Raw genomic sequence first — 18,535 nt, forward strand, 5'->3', positions numbered from 1 at the left:
CCAAATTTATTGTGTTGTTTTTATGACTTGCAGAAAAGAAGAAAAGCTACAAGTGATGGAGGATGGATGGTGTAGTGCTGTCTCTTTAAAAGTGGAGTGTGCTACTGAGCAGAAGGAGGGGGGGCTGGTTGGCTGCATTGGAACAGTCCTCTGTAATGAGCAGATTTTCGAGGAGAGAGAGAGAGAGAGAGAGAGCACTCCAGAGATCCATCCATAGGATAAAGAAGAAACTGTGGGAGAGCAAGACGAGCAAGGCAAGGAAGGCAACGTTGTGTGCGTCAGCTGCTTCTCCACAGGGAAGCTTGATGAGCAGGAGATGCTGAAGAAGAGGCCGAGAGCAAAACAGGATCATATAGATGGATGTTATCTCATCAAGCAGGCACACTGAAAGGCAACCCACGCACGGGATAAACCACTTATGGACGCAGTGGATTAAAGACCTGCGTACAGACTAAAAAGAGAGAGAGAGAGAGAGAGAGGGGGACAGGAGGAACACGGGAGAAGATATTCATCTATTTACTTATTTATCTTCATTGTGTGCGGACGCATTTTTGCTGTCAGTGTGTGTGTGTGTGTGTGTGTGTGTGTGTTTTTTAGAAAGGCTGACTGCATTGCTGCTTTATGAAACCAAACGGCAGACAAAAAAGCAGCATAGCACGTTTATTTTTATTTTTGTTTATTTTTATGTCTATTGTTTTTCTAAGTATGTGTGCTTTCTGTGTGTGTTTGTGTTGATGACAGAAGTACGCAATATATATTTATATATAGTACTGCAAAAGTGCAATTAATTAATTTTTTTTTTTTTTTACTGATGTCCAGTCAGGGCCTCGGTCCTGAGTGTGAAAACCTTGCATGTTTGAAGAACTGCCATTCAGGGAGTCTCATCTTCTCCACATAAGAAGAGGAAAAGGAGGAGGCTGAAAACAGGAAATGAGTGTTGTGGACCGTGCGGACGGGCCCATGGCGGACATGCTGTAGCTTCCACAGAGTTCCATTTCCTGCCAAGAGAGAATAATGGCAGTACCGGGGACCACCTTCCTCCTCTCTCACCTGTGCACCTGATGCAGAGGAGCCTCATGCACGTCGCAAGGGGGTGCCGCGAAGGGGCGCCCGCCAGGAGGATGGTGTGAAGCATCGTCCAGGAGACGCCGTGTGTTAAACGCCGATGTGCAGGAGCTGCCTTGTTTCTTCTTCGTCTGCTCGTGAAGCCGACAGCACCGGAGGAGCGCAGAGGCTGGTGTCGAACCGAGTGGGAGTTCTCTCCCGTCCCACTCACACACCTCCCTCTTCTTCTCCTCACTCGACCTCCAACCTCCAACCTCAAGCTCCCATGGACCGGTGCTAGCTCCAACCTGTCCTCCTTTCTTGTCCCTGTGTTTTCTTTTTATTTTTTGTTTCTTTTTGTCGAGGCTTCAGGGGAATTGCCAAGATCTGTTTCATGCATGTCCACTGGAGGCAGATTCAACTTTGACGATGGGGGGTCATACTGCGGAGGGTGGGAGGATGGCAAGGCGCACGGCCACGGCATATGCACGGGACCCAAGGGCCAGGGGGAGTACTGTGGGTCTTGGGCCCACGGCTTTGAGCTGTTGGGCGTCTACACTTGGCCCAGCGGGAACACTTACCAGGGCACCTGGGGACAGGGCAAGAGGCACGGCGTGGGCGTCGAGAACAAGGGGAGATGGGTCTACAAAGGGGAGTGGACGCACGGCTTTAAGGGACGCTACGGCGTACGGGAGAGTACCGGGATGAGCGGGAAGTACGAGGGGACTTGGAACAATGGGCTGCAGGACGGATACGGCACCGAGACGTATTCTGATGGAGGTAAGAAGGAAAGAACTGTTGCATGGTTGCTTTGGGTATGAGGGGAAGAACATTTGGTGTCAAAGCTTAGCGGGACGGGGATATTCTTAATGAACAATGACTGGCGGCAGGCGTCATGGAGGGCAAAGGTAGAAAGTTAACAAGAGGCCTCCATAGATCAGCTCACCTTGTAATATGATCACTTATCTCATACTTGATGGACTTTGGGGCAGTTTCAACTAAATGGGCTATGGGCTGCGCAGTGGATGAGTGGTTAGTACACAGGCCCCACAGCTAGGAGACCCAAGTTCAAGTCCACCTTCGGCCATCTCTGTGTGGAGTTTGCATGTTCACTCCGATTTCCTCCCACATTCCAAAAACATGCTAGCTTAATTAGCGACTCCAAATTGTCCATAGGTATGAATGTGAGTGTGAATGGTTGTTTGTCTATATGTGCCCTGTGATTGGCTGGCGACCAGTCCAGGGTGTACCCCGCCTCTCGCTCGAAGACAACTGGGATAGGCTCCAGCACTCCCTGTGACCCTCGTGAAGATAAGCGGTAGAAAATGAATGAATGTATCTTTGGGCTGCGCGGTGGGTGAGTGGTTAGCGCGCAGGCCTCACAGCTAGGAGACCCAAGTTCAATTCCACCCTCGGCCATCTCTGTGTGGAGTTTGCATGTTCACTCCGGTTTCCTCCCACATTGCAAAAACATGCTAGCTTAATTAGCGACTCCAAATTGTCCATAGGTATGAATGTGAGTGTGAATGGTTGTTTGTCTATATGTGCCCTGTGATTGGCTGGCCACCAGTCCAGGGTGTACCCCGCCTCTCGCTCGAAGACAGCTGGGATAGGCTCCAGCACTCCCCGTGACCCTCGTTGAGGATAAGCGGTAGAAAAAGAATGAATGAATGAATGTATCTTTGGGCTGTGCGGCGATCGAGTGGTTAGCGCGCAGGCCTCACAGCTAGGAGACCCAAGTTCAATTCCACCCTCGGCCATCTCTGTGTGGAGTTTGCATGTTCACTCCGGTTTCCTCCCACATTCCAAAAACATGCTAGGTTAATTAGCGACTCCAAATTGTCCATAGGTATGAATGTGAGTGTGAATGGTTGTTTGTCTATATGTGCCCTGTGATTGGCTGGCGACCAGTCCAGGGTGTACCCCCCTCTCGCTCGAAGACAACTGGGATAGGCTCCAGCACTCCCTGTGACCCTCGTGAAGATAAGCGGTAGAAAATGAATTAATGTATCTTTGGGCTGCGCGGTGGACGAGTGGTTAGCGTGCAGGCCTCACAGCTAGGAGACCCAAGTTCAATTCCACCCTCGGCCATCTCTGTGTGGAGTTTGCATGTTCACTCCGGTTTCCTGCCACATTCCAAAAACATGCTAGGTTAATTAGTGACTCCAAATTGTCCATAGGTATGAATGTGAGTGTGAATGGTTGTTTGTCTGTATGTGCCCTGTGATTGGCTGGCCACCAGTCCAGGGTGTACCCCGCCTCTCGCTCGAAGACAGCTGGGATAGGCTCCAGCACCCCCGCGATCCTTGTGAGGATAAGCGGTAGAATAATCGACATTGGTATCCTTTCCATTTAAACACTAAAAACAGAGGTCTTCTAGCAGTTGTTGTGCATGTTTACGTGTTTGAATCCCAACATGAACCTTCGTCCTCTCGTGATCATGCCCAAGTATCCTCGAGCAAAATACTGAACCCCAAGTCGCTCCTGATAGGTAAAAATAACAAGTGAAAGTCAATTTATGATGTTATTTTTGGATAATATCTTAATAATATTGGCATCTTTATACATAACATTTCCAATTTAGATTCTCCAATGAATTAACATGCATATTTTAGCACCAAGCTTCCTCCACCCACCAGTTCCTGACAGTGGGGCCATCATGCTACCCACGAAGCCACCTTGTGGCTAATAGTATTTCATATCAACACAAATACAGAGTAATGCTTTTATTGTGGTGTTGTTTTTATTGGTTGTGTAATTCCTTGCAGATCAATGTAAGCCCATTGTCTGCGATACAGCCCGACTCGATGCTATATTCCAAATAGTCCCATATCAAATTACAAAATTACAAAACATTGTGAGGACAAAACAGGAACATGTGACAGTATCTCAGGTATTTGTTGATCTAATGGCACAACTTTTAGCTTGGTTTCTGACTGTCTATAGTTGTCCCTCACCACTTTGTATTTCGAATTTCACGGCTTCACTCTATCACAGTTTAAAAAAGTATATATATATTAATGAATAAATCATGTGTTTTCATGGTTCAATATGGTCTATTATTAGTCAAAACATTTTTGTCTAAGGATTTTCAAGCATAAAAAATGCTAACTGAACTAAAATACCAATATGAGGCATTCAAAAGATGCATTCAAAGACACTGATATGTAGTATTCTACACTGGTCACTAGTCGTTAGTGTAATATTAGCATAATATATAGTATATATTACAACAGGCACAATAATCTTGAATAAAAAGTTGGGTTCTTGAAACTGAAACTCAAATCTGAACTCTTGATATCACTTCCTGTCCGTCCCTCACTCAGCTCCCGGAGGGAACACATTTAGAGCAACACACACACACAAGCCAAAACATTTTTGTCTAAGGATTTTCAAGCATAAAAAATGGTAACTGAACTAAAATACCAATATTAGGCATTCAAAAGATGCATTCAAAGACACTGATAGTAGTATTCTACCTTGGTCACTAGTTGTTAGTATAATATTAGTATAATATATAGTATATATTATAACAGGCTCAATAATCTTGAATAAAAAGTCGGGTTCTTGAAACTGAAACTCAAATCTGAACTCTTGATATCACTTCCTGTCCGTCCCTCACTCAGCTCCCAGAGGGACCACATTTATAGCAACACACACACACAAGCCAAAACATTTTTGTCTAAGGATTTTCAAACATAAAAAATGCTAACTGAACTAAAATACCAATATGAGGCATTTAAAAGATGCATTCAAAGACACTGATATGTAGTACTCTACACTGGTCACTAGTCGTTAATGTAATATTTGTATAATATACAGTATGTATTACAACAGGTACAATAATCTTGAATAAAAAGTCGGGTTCTTGAAACTGAAACTCAAGTCTGAACCCTTGATATCACTTCCTGTCCGTCCCTCACTCAGCTCCCGGAGGGAACACATTTATAGCAACACACGAGTCTTACTTATGTCTTATTTTCTGTGATTATGTCTACTATTTTGGGTAACATCAATGTAAATGTGACTCCAGGGGTATTAGTTCATATCTAGAGGGCTTTGATTATGTCAAAAATATATATTTAGAGGGTTTTTAACTGGTTTTCTACAGGTTAACTACAAAAATATTCCATTTATAATTTGTTATCTTCCGTTTGAGTGATATTGTGCCCAAACTTAACGAGACCTCAGCTATGCAGTACCGTCACACTCGAGCATATTAAAACATAATCCAATTTGACATCATAATTTGACGTCATCAATGTCGTCGAATCACTTTGATTTAAGTGAGACCGGGCTCACCGCCAGCGACTCTAAGGATACAAATGCCTCTGTGTATACACACACACACACACACACACACACAAGCTATTACACACACGTCGTGTATGAAAAGATGCACACACAAAAACACTGGTGGTGTGTTTGCAAGCAGAGCAAAAGAGCTGACAGTAATATGCATGCAGTCTAGTTACGTAAGTCTACTACGAGCAGCAGGCTGTTCCAGGACAATGCTGTTCTGGACCACACACACACACACACACACATACATGCATGCACACTCCATTGTAGGCAGTATGATGATATCTGCAGACTGGATTATTTGGAAAGGTTGTATCAAAAGAGAGAGAGAGAGAGAGAGAGCCAGACAGATGGGTCGGGGGAGACAATATAAAGGATAGCAAGAATGAATGATGATGGATGAATCGGGTGGATGAAGATGGCCGTCAGACTGATGATAACTAGAAGTATCGGAAAGATGAGGGATGTCCCGCAGCAGTGAACGTCTCACCACAAAGACGCAATGGTGGCTATGCAAGCCATATAATGTATTTTTTTAACATTGAATACAACTAAATGTGTACTTCTGCTGCTGCATGGTTTGGCATCGTACTCCGTATCGTTCTTTCTTTCTGCCATCTTCTTCGTCAAAAGGGTTTGCTCTGCAGAATTAGCTAGCCGGTTATTTGATTAAGGGGGGGAAGTTTACATCTGGACCTCTCAATGACCCGGGTAGGTTACCGCATTATCCGGTAATAATCAAGTTTTCATCGGAAGCGCAGCTGGCATTGGCTCTGGCCACCTGCATTGCAGTAGAAAATAGATGGATGTTTTCTATTTTAAACGCTATTTTTAACACTGTAATGTTTTGATTTGGGCTGCACGGTGGACAAGTGGTTAGCACGCAGGCCTCACAGCTAGGAGACCCGAGTTCAATTCCACCCTCGGCCATCTCTGTGTGGAGTGTGCATGTTCTCCCCGTGCATGCGTGGGTTTTTTTACAGGTACTCCGGTTTCCTCCCACATTCCAAAAACATGCTAGGTTAATTGGCGACTCCAAATTGTCCATAGGTATGAATGTGAGTGTGAATGGTTGTTTGTCTATATGTGCCCTGTGATTGGCTGGCGACCAGTCCAGGGTCGGATTGGAATCGCACTTTACATGCTTGACACACCCTAGAAACCTTGCAATCCAACACATACCTGTGTTCCCAGTATCACCTGTCAGTCATTAGAGTTCAACAGCTGTGGCGATGTTAATGTATTTCTACATTCGATCAAACCTACTTAAGATTTGTCAGATCAAAACACGATCGTGGGCTGCATGGTGACCGAGTGGTTCGCGCACAGGCCTCACAGCTAGGTGACCCGAGTTCAAGTCCACCCTTGGCCATCTGTGTGTGGCGTTTGCGTGTTCACCCTGTGCATGCGTGGGTTTTCTCCGGGTACTCCGGTTTCCTCCCACATTCCAAAAACATGCTAGGTTAATTAATTGGTGACTCCAAATTGTCCATAGGTATGAATGTGAGTGTGAATGGTTGTTTGTCTATATGTGCCCTGTGATTGGCTGGCAACCAGTCCAGGGTGTACCCCGCCTCTCGCCCGAAGACAGCTGGGATAGGCTCCAGCACCTTTCGCGACCCTCATGAGGATAAGCGGTATAAAATGAATGAATTAATGAAAGTTTTGCTTTAAAATGTAAATTAAAAATACATTTTATTGTGTTAAGAAATGTCTGCGAACCAGATGCAGTCATCAATAGAGCCACAGTTGGCTCCCGAGCCATAGGTTCCTGACCTCTATGTTAAAGGAATGTGTTCCCCGGATGTATAATGATAGCGATTTGGCAAAGTTTGTATGAAATGTATGTATAGCTTATTATAACTGCAACATGAATGGAAATTGCTGGTCACCTTTCTGAGACTATTATTATTATTTTTTAACATTTGTGGCTTGATTTTTTTTGTACAATCTGTTCATTTATACCAATATTGACGACATAGATAACTAGCCGGTGGTGGTGTTCCGACTTTTACAGTACTCCAAATCGCATGTCTTGTAGTATTTTTAATTATTTCCTCATCCATTTATGCTTTTTGTTTGAATGTACAGTGAATATTCAACCTCCAGTGAGGTTTCGCTATCTTTCCCTATCAGGAGTCAGCTGTCTTCCCTCCACGGTCGGATGTAAGGCAGCTCTGCTCTGACTTATTGTCACTGTTTGCCTTTTTACTCCTCTCCCACATTTGTTCTCCTCCCACTTTTCCCTTTCCTCCATCAGCCCACTGCATTTCCACAGTGCGACTCGGTACAGTGCAGTAGGTTTCCATAGCAACACACACCGATGTGCAGCAGGTCAGCGTGTCACGGGAGACTCTGTACCCTTACCGCTATTGGCCACTATGACCGCCATTCCGGGTTCTGATTGGCTGGCACGGCCTTCCGGGCTAATGGTGTTTACTGAGATGAGGAGCTAAACTGACTGATTACAATCCACACGCACACACAATGAGGACGAGAGCTGTAGAGAGGCAGATTATTACTGTGACTGAGTTACACAGTCATAACAGCTAGAGATTAGAGTCGTCATTTGTTGTGTCTGACTGCTTAATACAACCGCACAAGCTCAGTACATCGCCATTTACAGTCTATACAAACTCAAGAAAAACAAGAACAAACTTGTATCATAATACAGTCGTTGGCGGCCAGCTATTTGGTAATGGTAATGGTAATGGTAATGGTAATGGTAATGGTAATGGTAATGGTTTTATTTCATTTGAACATGCATCAGATTACAACTGAGTGCATCCCATAATCAGTTCACAGTTCCACATGTCCAAAAGGAGTAGGAAGAAGCAAAGCTTATTAAATCCTACCCCTCCATCTGGTACTTTTACAATCAATAACTGTTACATTTGTTCACTTCCTGCTTTCCTAATATATTTTAATTTTAATTTTAATTTTAATTTTAATTTTAATTTAAATTTAAATTTAAATTTTAATTTTAATTTTAATTTTAATTTTAATTTTAATTTTAATTTTAATTTTAATTTTAATTTTAATTTTAATTTTAATTATTTTTATTTTTATTTTTATTTTTATTTTTATATTTATTTTTATTTTTATTTTTATTTTTATTTTTATTTTTATTTTTATTTTTATTTTTACAATCAGTAACTGTTACATTTGTTCACTTCCTGCTTTCCTTTATAGTTTAAGTAAATAAATAGTTGTTTTTTTTTATTAAAAAGGTTTTAATGACATAATGTAATAATGCACAAACATGTTTTACTGCAAATGTACTATCGCCTGCTTGGTGTTAAGTTAAGCTAACAACTGTTAGCATAACTTTAAAATAGTAATAATGCAGACTCATATACTACATACTTACATACATGCTTACAGTATATTCCCAAGTCTCAATGACTTACTGAGGATAATAAGCCATCCATTTTTTCAAGGTGTTTACACAAATATGAAAGACATCATGTCCAGCTACCTCTCTTGATTGAATCACATGACGTGCGGGTCGCGGAGTCCGTCACGAGCCCTGCATTACCGATAATCTTATATTGTCAGTCTATGTCTTAAAAGGCTTAGTTACTCTTATTATGTCTATTACATTGGCTAATATGAATGGAAATGTGACTATAGGGGTGTTATTTCAGGTTTAGAGAGCTCTAATTATGTTCAAAAACATATTTGGAACATTGTAAACAGGATTTCTATGCTCCAAAAAATGAAAATATTCTATGTATAAATATGGAGTCCCGCTAATCAAGGTCAGGTTGGGAACCATTCATTCATTCATTCATCCATCCATTCATCCATTCATTCATTTTCTACCGCTTATCCTCACAAGAGTTGCGGGGGTGCTGGAGCCTATCCCAGCTGTCTTCAGGCGAGAGGCGGGGTACACCCTGGACTGGTCACCAGCCAATCAAAGGCTTAGTTAATCTTATTATGTCTATTACATTGGCTAATATGAATGTGAATGTGACTATAGGGGTGTTATTTCAGGTTTAGAGAGCTCTAATTATGTTCAAAAACATATTTATTTTTTTATTTTATTTTTGTCATGTACCAGACATCAAAGTCTGGTTATCAAATATACACTTCTGATCAAAATGATAAAAAAAATTCCAAGAATTGACATTTTGCACTGTTGGATTTTATATAAAAGGTTTAAGACCCGACCAGTCCAGGGTGTATCCCGCCTCTCGCCTGAAGACAGCTGGGATAGGCTCCAGCACCCCCGCGACCCTCATGAGGATAAGCGGTAGAAAATGAATGAATGAATGAACATTGGCTAATATGAATGGAAATGTGACTATAGGGGTGTTATTTCAGGTTTAAAGAGCTCTAATTATGTTCAAAAACATATTCATTTTTTTAATTTTATTTTTTACAGGTACCAGACATCAAAGTCTAGTTATCAAATATACACTTCTGATCAAAATGATTAAAAAATTCCAAGTATTGACATTTTGCACTGTTGGATTTTATATAAAAGGTTTAAGACCCTGTCTACTTCAGCATCTCGGAATGTCATTTTGTTTTCATTTGGTATGTAGTATTATAGTTTATGGGATTTTATATGGGAAAACAAGGTCAACACATTGCTGGGAATTCTTCATATTCCTGGTCACGTTGCACATTTGCTTGGCCACTTCATGCAGTTTATCTTCACAATTGATAGCGGTAGTTGTCCTGTGATTGACTGGTCCAGAGCGTACCCTGCCTCTCGCCCAAAGCCAGCCGGGACAGGCTTCAGCTCAACCATGACAGTGAACAGGATAAGTGGTAGCACATGAATGAGCCAATGAATCAATCGATGAATGTTGGTATTGTAGCGGTGCAGGAATCTCTCCACCCGAATACATGGGGGGAGTCACATCAGGAAAGGCGTCCACTGTGACAAATACTTGTGCAAGTTAGAAACCACAGCCAAAAAACCCCGAAGCTGAATCTAATCTTGCTTTACATTGTCTCCAAATTCTATTGTTTGCAACGTCTTCCCCATGCATCGCTCCTGAGGGGTGCTCCTGTCATGTGTTAAATAAAATGCATAGCAGGCCAAAATCTTTTTCTATATGCACTGTGACTGTGCCAGCAAGATGTGACAAAGCTACCCGAAATAACATGGGGTGCAGCTTTTGTGAACGACTGCCTAACATTTAGGGCAGAAAATGTGACAAGAAGACTGCTAGTTGGCAAAAAGGGAGACAGCAACTGTAATAAATAATGCAAGGAGTAGAATGTTAGAAAAAGCAAAGGAAATGCATTCCAAAAAAAAAAAAAATTGCAAGGTCTTAAGTATACTCACAAAGCATTTTCTGCAAATCAGCCAGCTCATTTTATTTTATTTTTTTTGCAAGTTCAAATAGATGATACAACAAGGAAAGCTTTCTTTCAGTTACCTCTACGGAATATGTACAGTGAAGAAAATAAGTATTTGAACACCCTGCTATTTTGCTATTTCTCCCACTTAGAAATCATGGAGGGGTCTGAAATTTTCATCGTAGGTGCATGTCCACTGTGAGAGAGATAAACTAAAAAGAAAAATCCAGAAATCACAATGCATGATTTTTTAACAATTTATTTGTGTGATACAGCTGCAAATAAGTATTTGAACACCTGTGTATCATCTAGAATTCTGACCCTGAAAGACCTGTTAGTCTGCCCATTAGAAGTCCACCTGCACTCCATGTATCATCCTGAATCAGATGCACCTGTTTGAGGTCGTTAGCTGCATAAAGACACCTGTCCACCCCATACAATCAGTAAGACTTTAACTTGTAACATGGCGAAGACCAAAGAGCTGTCCAAAGACACCAGAGACAAAATTGTACACCTCCACAAGGCTGGAAAGGGCTACGGAGCAATTACCAAGCAGCTTGGTGAAAAAAGGTCCACTGTTGGAGCTATCATTAGAAAATGGAAGAAGCTAAACATGACGGTCAATCTCAATCGGAGTGGAGCCCCATGCAAGATATCACCTCGTGGGGTCTCAATGATTCTAAGAAAGGTGAGGAATCAGCCCAGAACTACACGACAGGACTTGGTCAATGACCTGAAAAGAGCTGGGACCACCGTTTCCAAGGTTACTGTAGGTAATACACTAAGACGTCATGATGTGAAATCATGCATGGCACGAAAGGTTCCCCTGCTTAAACCAGCACATGTCAAGGCCCGTCTTAAGTTTGCATATGACCATTTGGATGATACAGAGGAGTCATGGGAGAAAGTTTTATGGTCAGATGAGACCAAAATAGAACTTTTTGGTCATAATTCCAATAAGCGTGTTTGGAGGAAGAAGAATGAAGAGTACAATCCGAAGAACACCATCCCTACTGTGAAGCATGGGGGTGGTAGCATCATGCTTTGGGGGTGTTTTTCTGCACATGGGACAGGACGAGTGCACTGCATTAAAGAGAGGATGACTGGGGCCGTGTATTGTGAGATTTTGGGGAACAACCTCCTTCCCTCTGTCAGAGCATTGAAGATGGGTCGTGGCTGGGTCTTCCAACACGACAACGACCCGAAGCACACAGCCAGGAAAACCAAGGAGTGGCTCCGTAAGAAGCATATCAAGGTTCTAGCATGGCCCAGCCAGTCTCCAGACCTGAACCCAATCGAAAATCTTTGGAGGGAGCTCAAACTCCGTGTTTCTCAGCGACAGCCCAGAAACCTGACTGATCTAGAGAAGATCTGTGTGGAGGAGTGGGCCAAGATCCCTCCTGCAGTGTGTGCAAACCTGGTGAAAAACTACAGGAAACGTTTGACCTCTGTAATAGCAAACAAAGGCTACTGTACCAAATATTAACATTCATTTTCTCAGGTGTTCAAATACTTATTAGCAGCTGTATCACACAAATAAATTGTTAAAAAATCATGCATTGTGATTTCTGGATTTTTCTTTTTAGTTTATCTCTCTCACAGTGGACATGCACCTACGATGAAAATTTCAGACCCCTCCATGATTTCTAAGTGGGAGAAACAGCAAAATAGCAGGGTGTTCAAATACTTATTTTCTTCACTGTATGTTATGTATGTACAGTGAGCAAGCTAACTGCCCTATCAACTAGTAGGTAAGAAGTGTTTTTTGCTCACTGATGTTGAAGAACAATGACTTTATGTACTCAAGTACTGTATTTTCTGGAGTATAAGTCGCTCTGGAGTATAGGTTGCACCAGCCAAAAATGCACAATGAAGAAGAAAAAAACATGTCAAGTCAAGTCTTGACCTGACTTGTCCTTGACTTGACTGTCAAGCTAAGCCAAGTCAAATCAAGTCAAGGGGGATATATAGTTAAGTTGCATTGACTTGACTTGGCTTGACATGACTTGATTTGACTTTATTTTGTTTTCACTTGACTTGACTTGACTTGACTAAGCTAAGCCAAGTGGAATCAAGTCAAGCCTAGTCAAATTTGAATTGACTTGATTTGATTTCCCTTGACTTGACTTGACTTAATTTGACTGTCAAGCTAAGCCAAGTCACTTTGACTTGACTTGATTTTACTTGACTGTCAAGCTAAGCCAAGTCAAATCAAGTCAAATTAAGTCAAAGGTTATATAGTTATGTTGCATTGAATTGACCTGACTTGATTTCACTTGACTTGACAAATCAAGTCAAATCAAGTCAAGGGGCATATAGTTAAGTTGCATTGACTTGATTTGATTTCACTTGATTTGACTTGACTAAGCCAAGTCAAATCAAACCATTTGACTTGACTAAGCCAAGTCAAATCAAGTCAAGTCAAGCCAAGTCAAGTTTGAATTGACTTGATTTGATTTTACTTGATTTGACTTAATTTGACTGTCAAGCTAAGCCAAGTCACTTTGACTTGACTTGATTTTACTTGACTGTCAAGCTAAGCCAAGTCAAGGGGTATATAGTTAAGTTGCATTGACTTGGCTTGATTTGATTTCACTTGACTTGACTTGACTAAGCCAAGTCAAATCAAGTCAAGCCAAGTCAAGTTTGAATTGACTTGATTTGATTTCACTTGATTTTACTTGATTTGACTTGACTGTCAAGCTAAGACAAATCAAATCAAGTCAAGCTAAGTCAAGTCAAGTCTATACCCCTTAATCAAAATAGCCTCAAAGGGCTTCCAGGATGACCAGGCTGCAATGGATGTCAAGTGGGCAACATATGACACAGTATAAATATATACAAAATAAATGCAAATAGCAAAATAGTCCGGTTCATAGATGTATGTATAGATGTCATCAGCCAAAGCGGGGCCATCCATTTTGAAGTGTTGTGTTTTGAACTAGTTCAAAGTTCATTTAATTTCTATATTATTGAGTGAAAAGTGAAAGAGAAAGACCAACCTTGTTTTTTTTTTTAAAGAAAACTATGCCATCCATCACCAGCGTAAAACAGTTCACTGTTTACAATTATGTGTTGTCGTAGTGGTGGAATTGCAGAACAATCAGTGGTTTTCTATATAGATAGTGTTACATGCAATGATATCAATTAGTAAACACAGAGCTTTGTATCCAGAAGTCCTCGGGAGTGTTCAGGATTGTGACCAATCACAGCAGAGTGGGCTTACCTTGAGGAGGGCCGGGGGTGGAATAAATCAAACTGACAGTTTGGATCGGAAGCAGGGAGTCCATTGAAATATTGTAGAAAGAGGTGGAGAATCTGGAAGATCTAGAAAGCTTTCTGAGTCCAAAATTCAATTCAAAGCGTGGGAAATGAGCATAATAGGTCCCCTGCTCGTGGGCGCGATGCTTTGTGGGTAATGTAGTGTGAAGCAAGTCAAGTAGTTCATGTGTCACGCCCCCGTTGGGTAGTGACAATAATATGCTGCTGTAGCAGGATTGCAAATGTTCACATACAATGTACTGTGCAATGTACTGTGCAATGTATGTACTACATATACTACAGAAGTGATTGGAGTAGCAGATACTGGCATAAGTCTAGAGGACCCTCTCGAAAAAACCCACATATATCATTCACTCCGGAGTATAAGTGGCAGGACCAGCCAAACCATGAAAAAAGTGCACTTTATAGTCTGGAAAATACAGTATTTTTTAAAAAAATCATATGATACGATCTCAAAAAAATGTGACAAATTATGGTGGATGTTTATGGACAGCGGCTTACGATCATAATACTGTGGAACTTTTTCAATATTTTTTTTTTAGCAGATTAATAATCCTCAAATGGAAATCTGACAAACTGAGACAGAAAAAAAGGCCGAAGCAAAATCCCTTAAATGGATGATGGCGCTGCACGGTCATTCACAGAGGTTTAGCTTTGAACCGACTTTCGGTGTCCAGTGATTTGAACTCGTCTGTCTGCAAGCCTGTCTCACCTACCTGCTGTACATCGGCCATGTTGTGTGTCACTCGTTATGTCTGCATTTTTTTTTTTTTTTTGCAGAGTAATACGTGTACTAATTAATAACAACGGTTTCACATTGCCAGATGACGATGAAACCCAATAGGATTACCTTTTCTTCTTCAGTCTACTATTGTGTACAGTATGTGTCTCTCTTATGCAATGGGAGTGAATGGTGTTTGTTTATATATATATATATATATATATATATACATATATATGAACATTATGGAAGTTTTGACTGAGTAAAAATTGGACAGGCCAATGGAGGAGTTGAGCAGAAAGTACTTTGTGTAGCCTAATGACACAGTTTAAAAACTTTTTTCTGGATTCTGGATCAAAAAACAGATAACATGTGCTATAGTGCTGTTGTTGATCATCAGGAACTGTATCACACCATGATCTGGTTTTAGTTGGTGTACTGAAAGCACATTGTCTAAACTCTACTAGTTTGTATGTCTGTTTATATATGATACAAATGGCATTGAGCTCCTTCCTCAGATTTTCAATGGGATTAAAGCAGGGCCAAATGTGGCCCGCAGGACACTAGTTTGAGGCCCCCGCCTTGATATGACAGTTTAATGTTAGTGCGGCCCGCGCAAGTTTGATATGGATGCTGTATGGTATCATGTACCCAGAAAAAATTATTACGTTTGATTAATGTTCATGGTCATGATAACTGATATTGTCCAACTCTCAATGTTTGATTCCAATATCAAATACCAATATGTGTCACATCACATATATTTCTTGATGTTTTTCTGTTATGCAAATTTGTATAGGCTGGAACGGAGCAGGAGGGGATAGAAAAGATATATATGATAGATATGAATGTGAGTGTGAATGGTTGTTTGTCTATATGTGCCCTGTGATTGGCTGGTCACCAGTCCAGTGTGTACCCCACCTGTCGCCCGAAGACTGCTGGGATAAGCTCCAGCACCCCCGCAACCCTCATGAGGAAAAGCAGTAGAAAATGAATGAATTAATGTTTTCGCAGGCCTCACAGCTTGGAGACCCGAGTTCAATTCCACCCTCGGTCACCTCTGTGTGGAGTTTGCATGTTCACTCCGGTTTCCTCCCACATTCCAAAAACATGCTAGGTTAATTAGCGACTCCAAATTGTCCATAGGTATGAATGTGAGTGTGAATGGTTGTTTGTCTATATGTGCCCTGTGATTGGCTGGCGACCAGTCCAGAGTATACCCCGCCTGTCACCCGAAGTCAGCTGGGATAGGCTCCAGCACCCCCCACGACCCTCGTGAGGATAAGCGGTAGAAAATGAATGAATGAAGTATATTTTGTGTTAATATTTACGTATATGCGTCTGGAACCGATTAATGTGATTGACATTAATTGCTGTGGAAAAAATACTTTGGTTTCAGTTTTCATTGACCAAAAAAAGACCAAAACCAAGGTTCCACTTTATAAAGACTTAATTTTACAACATATGTTGGACATTTACCCTCTAAAAATCAACATTGATATGATCTGCAATCAATACATATACTTAATTTGTGGTGTTATCACCCTTGACCCGAAGAGATCCATGCATGGAAAATTTGTGTACTGCATTTGTTCACACCATGGTGGACACAATACATGCCAGTGATGGTGTATTTGGGTGTCGGATGCTATAGATGCAGACAGCAAAAAAAAACGGTTCATGCATTTGTTAAGATGACAATTACACATTCAGCCAGGGGGGGTTTGGTGCATAAGCAAATCCTGGAGCTTCTGTGATGTTTTTCCACAGCTTTGATCTTGCTATGTTAACACTCTTCTGCGTGGCTGCCTCGTGCTACACTTAGCCTCGGCTTGAGTTATAGGCCCATATAATTTAAGAGTGCTTCCTTTTGGCCTCCAGGCAGAATTTGCAAAATGGTTTTGGCATGTGAGTTGCTTTACGTACATACTCGGAGGATATTGGTGAGATTGGAGTGGAGCTAATCAGCTGTTGAGTATGGTTACATTTGGTAGAGGATTGCATTGCACATTTATTAGAATTAAAGAAGCACTACACCTTCCATGTACTGGTGATGCTTCCTCGTCGGGATGATATTTCCTCATAAAATGTTCTGTTTGGATAGAATTTTTTGAAAGAACAGCACCATCAAACAACTGCTGTGTGGACTGCGTTTTTCAGCACCATGGAGAACGACATTCTGCCTCTTGTGTAACTATTGTATTTTAGTAACTTAAGCAATTCACAAAGGGGGGGCTTTATTAGCTTTTGGGAAATCTTGAACAGGGCAGAATACACACATGGGACCATTTCCATTGCTAGCATCTATGCCAGGGGTCTCAAACTCAATTTACCTGGGGGCCACTGGAGCTAGGGTCTGGGTAAGGCTGGGCCGCATCAGGTTTCCCCCCCCCGAAAAACCCAACGCATTTATTAAAAACAGAAAAATATACAAACTTTCTCAGTGTTTTGGTTCCGATTTTCTACAATAAAAGCTCTGATAAAACATTCCACTGTTCTCAAATATCTTAATTTTTATTTTTCTGCACAAAATAAGATGAAAAATAAATAAACAAATCAAGAATAAAGAAAATCAATCAATCAGTAATAAATATAATAATAATAATAAAACGGCAAATAATAAAAACTTAAGAAACCACATATAGTTGGTGGGTAGACAAATTATTTTTTTCAGATTAAAATGAACAAAGCATTATTAGAGCCCTGCAGACATGACAAAACACGACTATAGTCACATTTATACTTTTTTTATTTACAACATATTGCGCAACTGCAGGGTCTTGAGACACATGCTAACTCGCAAACTAGAGAGCTAGCGACCTAAACGGTAGCCTTCAAGTTATTCCCTTTAAACTTAAATAGCCAAAAACTTACCACTTCCACATGGATAGGGAGGATAACTATTAACAGTTATTTAACCTTTAACATGAACATTAATCAAACGTAATAATTTTTTTCTGGGTACATGATACCATATAGCATCCATATCAAACGGGGCGGGGGCCTCAAACTAGTGTCCTGCGGGCCACATCTGGCCCGCGGGCCGCGTGTTTGAGACCCCTGATCCTATAGATAATGCGCCTAAATATTGCACAAAAGCCCGGAATACATAATTTGTTGTTGTTTCAAGTAAATATTGAAAGGAAAATAAAATAACCACTCGACCGCCGTGCAGCCACAGGTAAACATATTAGCGGTAATAGTAGTAATGAAGATATGAACCATGATAGTAAACAGAATGACAGTGAGACACAATTGTAATAACTACAATCTCATTGCTGACATTATTATTACTAATAATAATAATAGCACACCAATAGCATCATTGATAAGTCAGTGGTTTGTGCAGAGAAATAGTTACAGTATTTACTGTGAGTGTGTAAAATGCGAAAACTTCCTTTCATTTTATTTTGTATTATGGAAAGCAGGAAGTGAACAAATGTAACAGTTACTGATTGTAAAAGTACCAGATGGAGGGGTAGGATTTAATAAGCTTTGCTTCTTCCTACTCCTTTTGGATTGTAATCTGATTACCATTTTTGATGAGCACTGGATTGTGGGTATATTAGCGTACGCCAATAGGTCACATGTCTTGCAGAAATGTGATTTATTATACTTTAGGTACAAAGCAGAGTTGCATTTTATTGTGTTGTTTGTGTTTATCAGACAGTATGAATGCCCCCAAAGGACCATCTCTCTTCCATTGTTGCCGCAGCCCCCCTTTCCTCTTAGCCAATGCTTTGTGGCGGATGTTTAATAAAACGCTAATCCTGTCACACTATTGCATGGGTGTTTGTGTGTACTTTGAGCTATCCGTCATATGGTCATGCAGCTGTGGCCTGACGTGATTACAAAGGCCTGGGCAGA

At 41.1% G+C, this 18,535-nt stretch overlaps 1 protein-coding gene across 1 annotated transcript in view; it reads left to right on the forward strand.

Moving 5' to 3' along the window:
* Positions 1-18,535, forward strand: part of jph3b (junctophilin 3b) — a 49,948-nt gene that overhangs the window by 4,933 nt on the left and 26,480 nt on the right. Inside the window, exon 2 of the mRNA XM_058075211.2 lies at positions 34-1,824. Coding sequence (XP_057931194.2) covers positions 1,443-1,824 — 382 coding nt within the window. The 5' untranslated portion in view covers positions 34-1,442. The remainder of the gene's footprint in view (positions 1-33; positions 1,825-18,535) is intronic.

The sequence above is a fragment of the Doryrhamphus excisus genome, linkage group LG1 (assembly GCF_037039965.1).
Source record: "Doryrhamphus excisus strain RoL-2023G ecotype Guam linkage group LG1, RoL_Dexc_Guam_v1.1, whole genome shotgun sequence".
Taxonomy (NCBI): Eukaryota; Metazoa; Chordata; class Actinopteri; order Syngnathiformes; family Syngnathidae; genus Doryrhamphus; species Doryrhamphus excisus.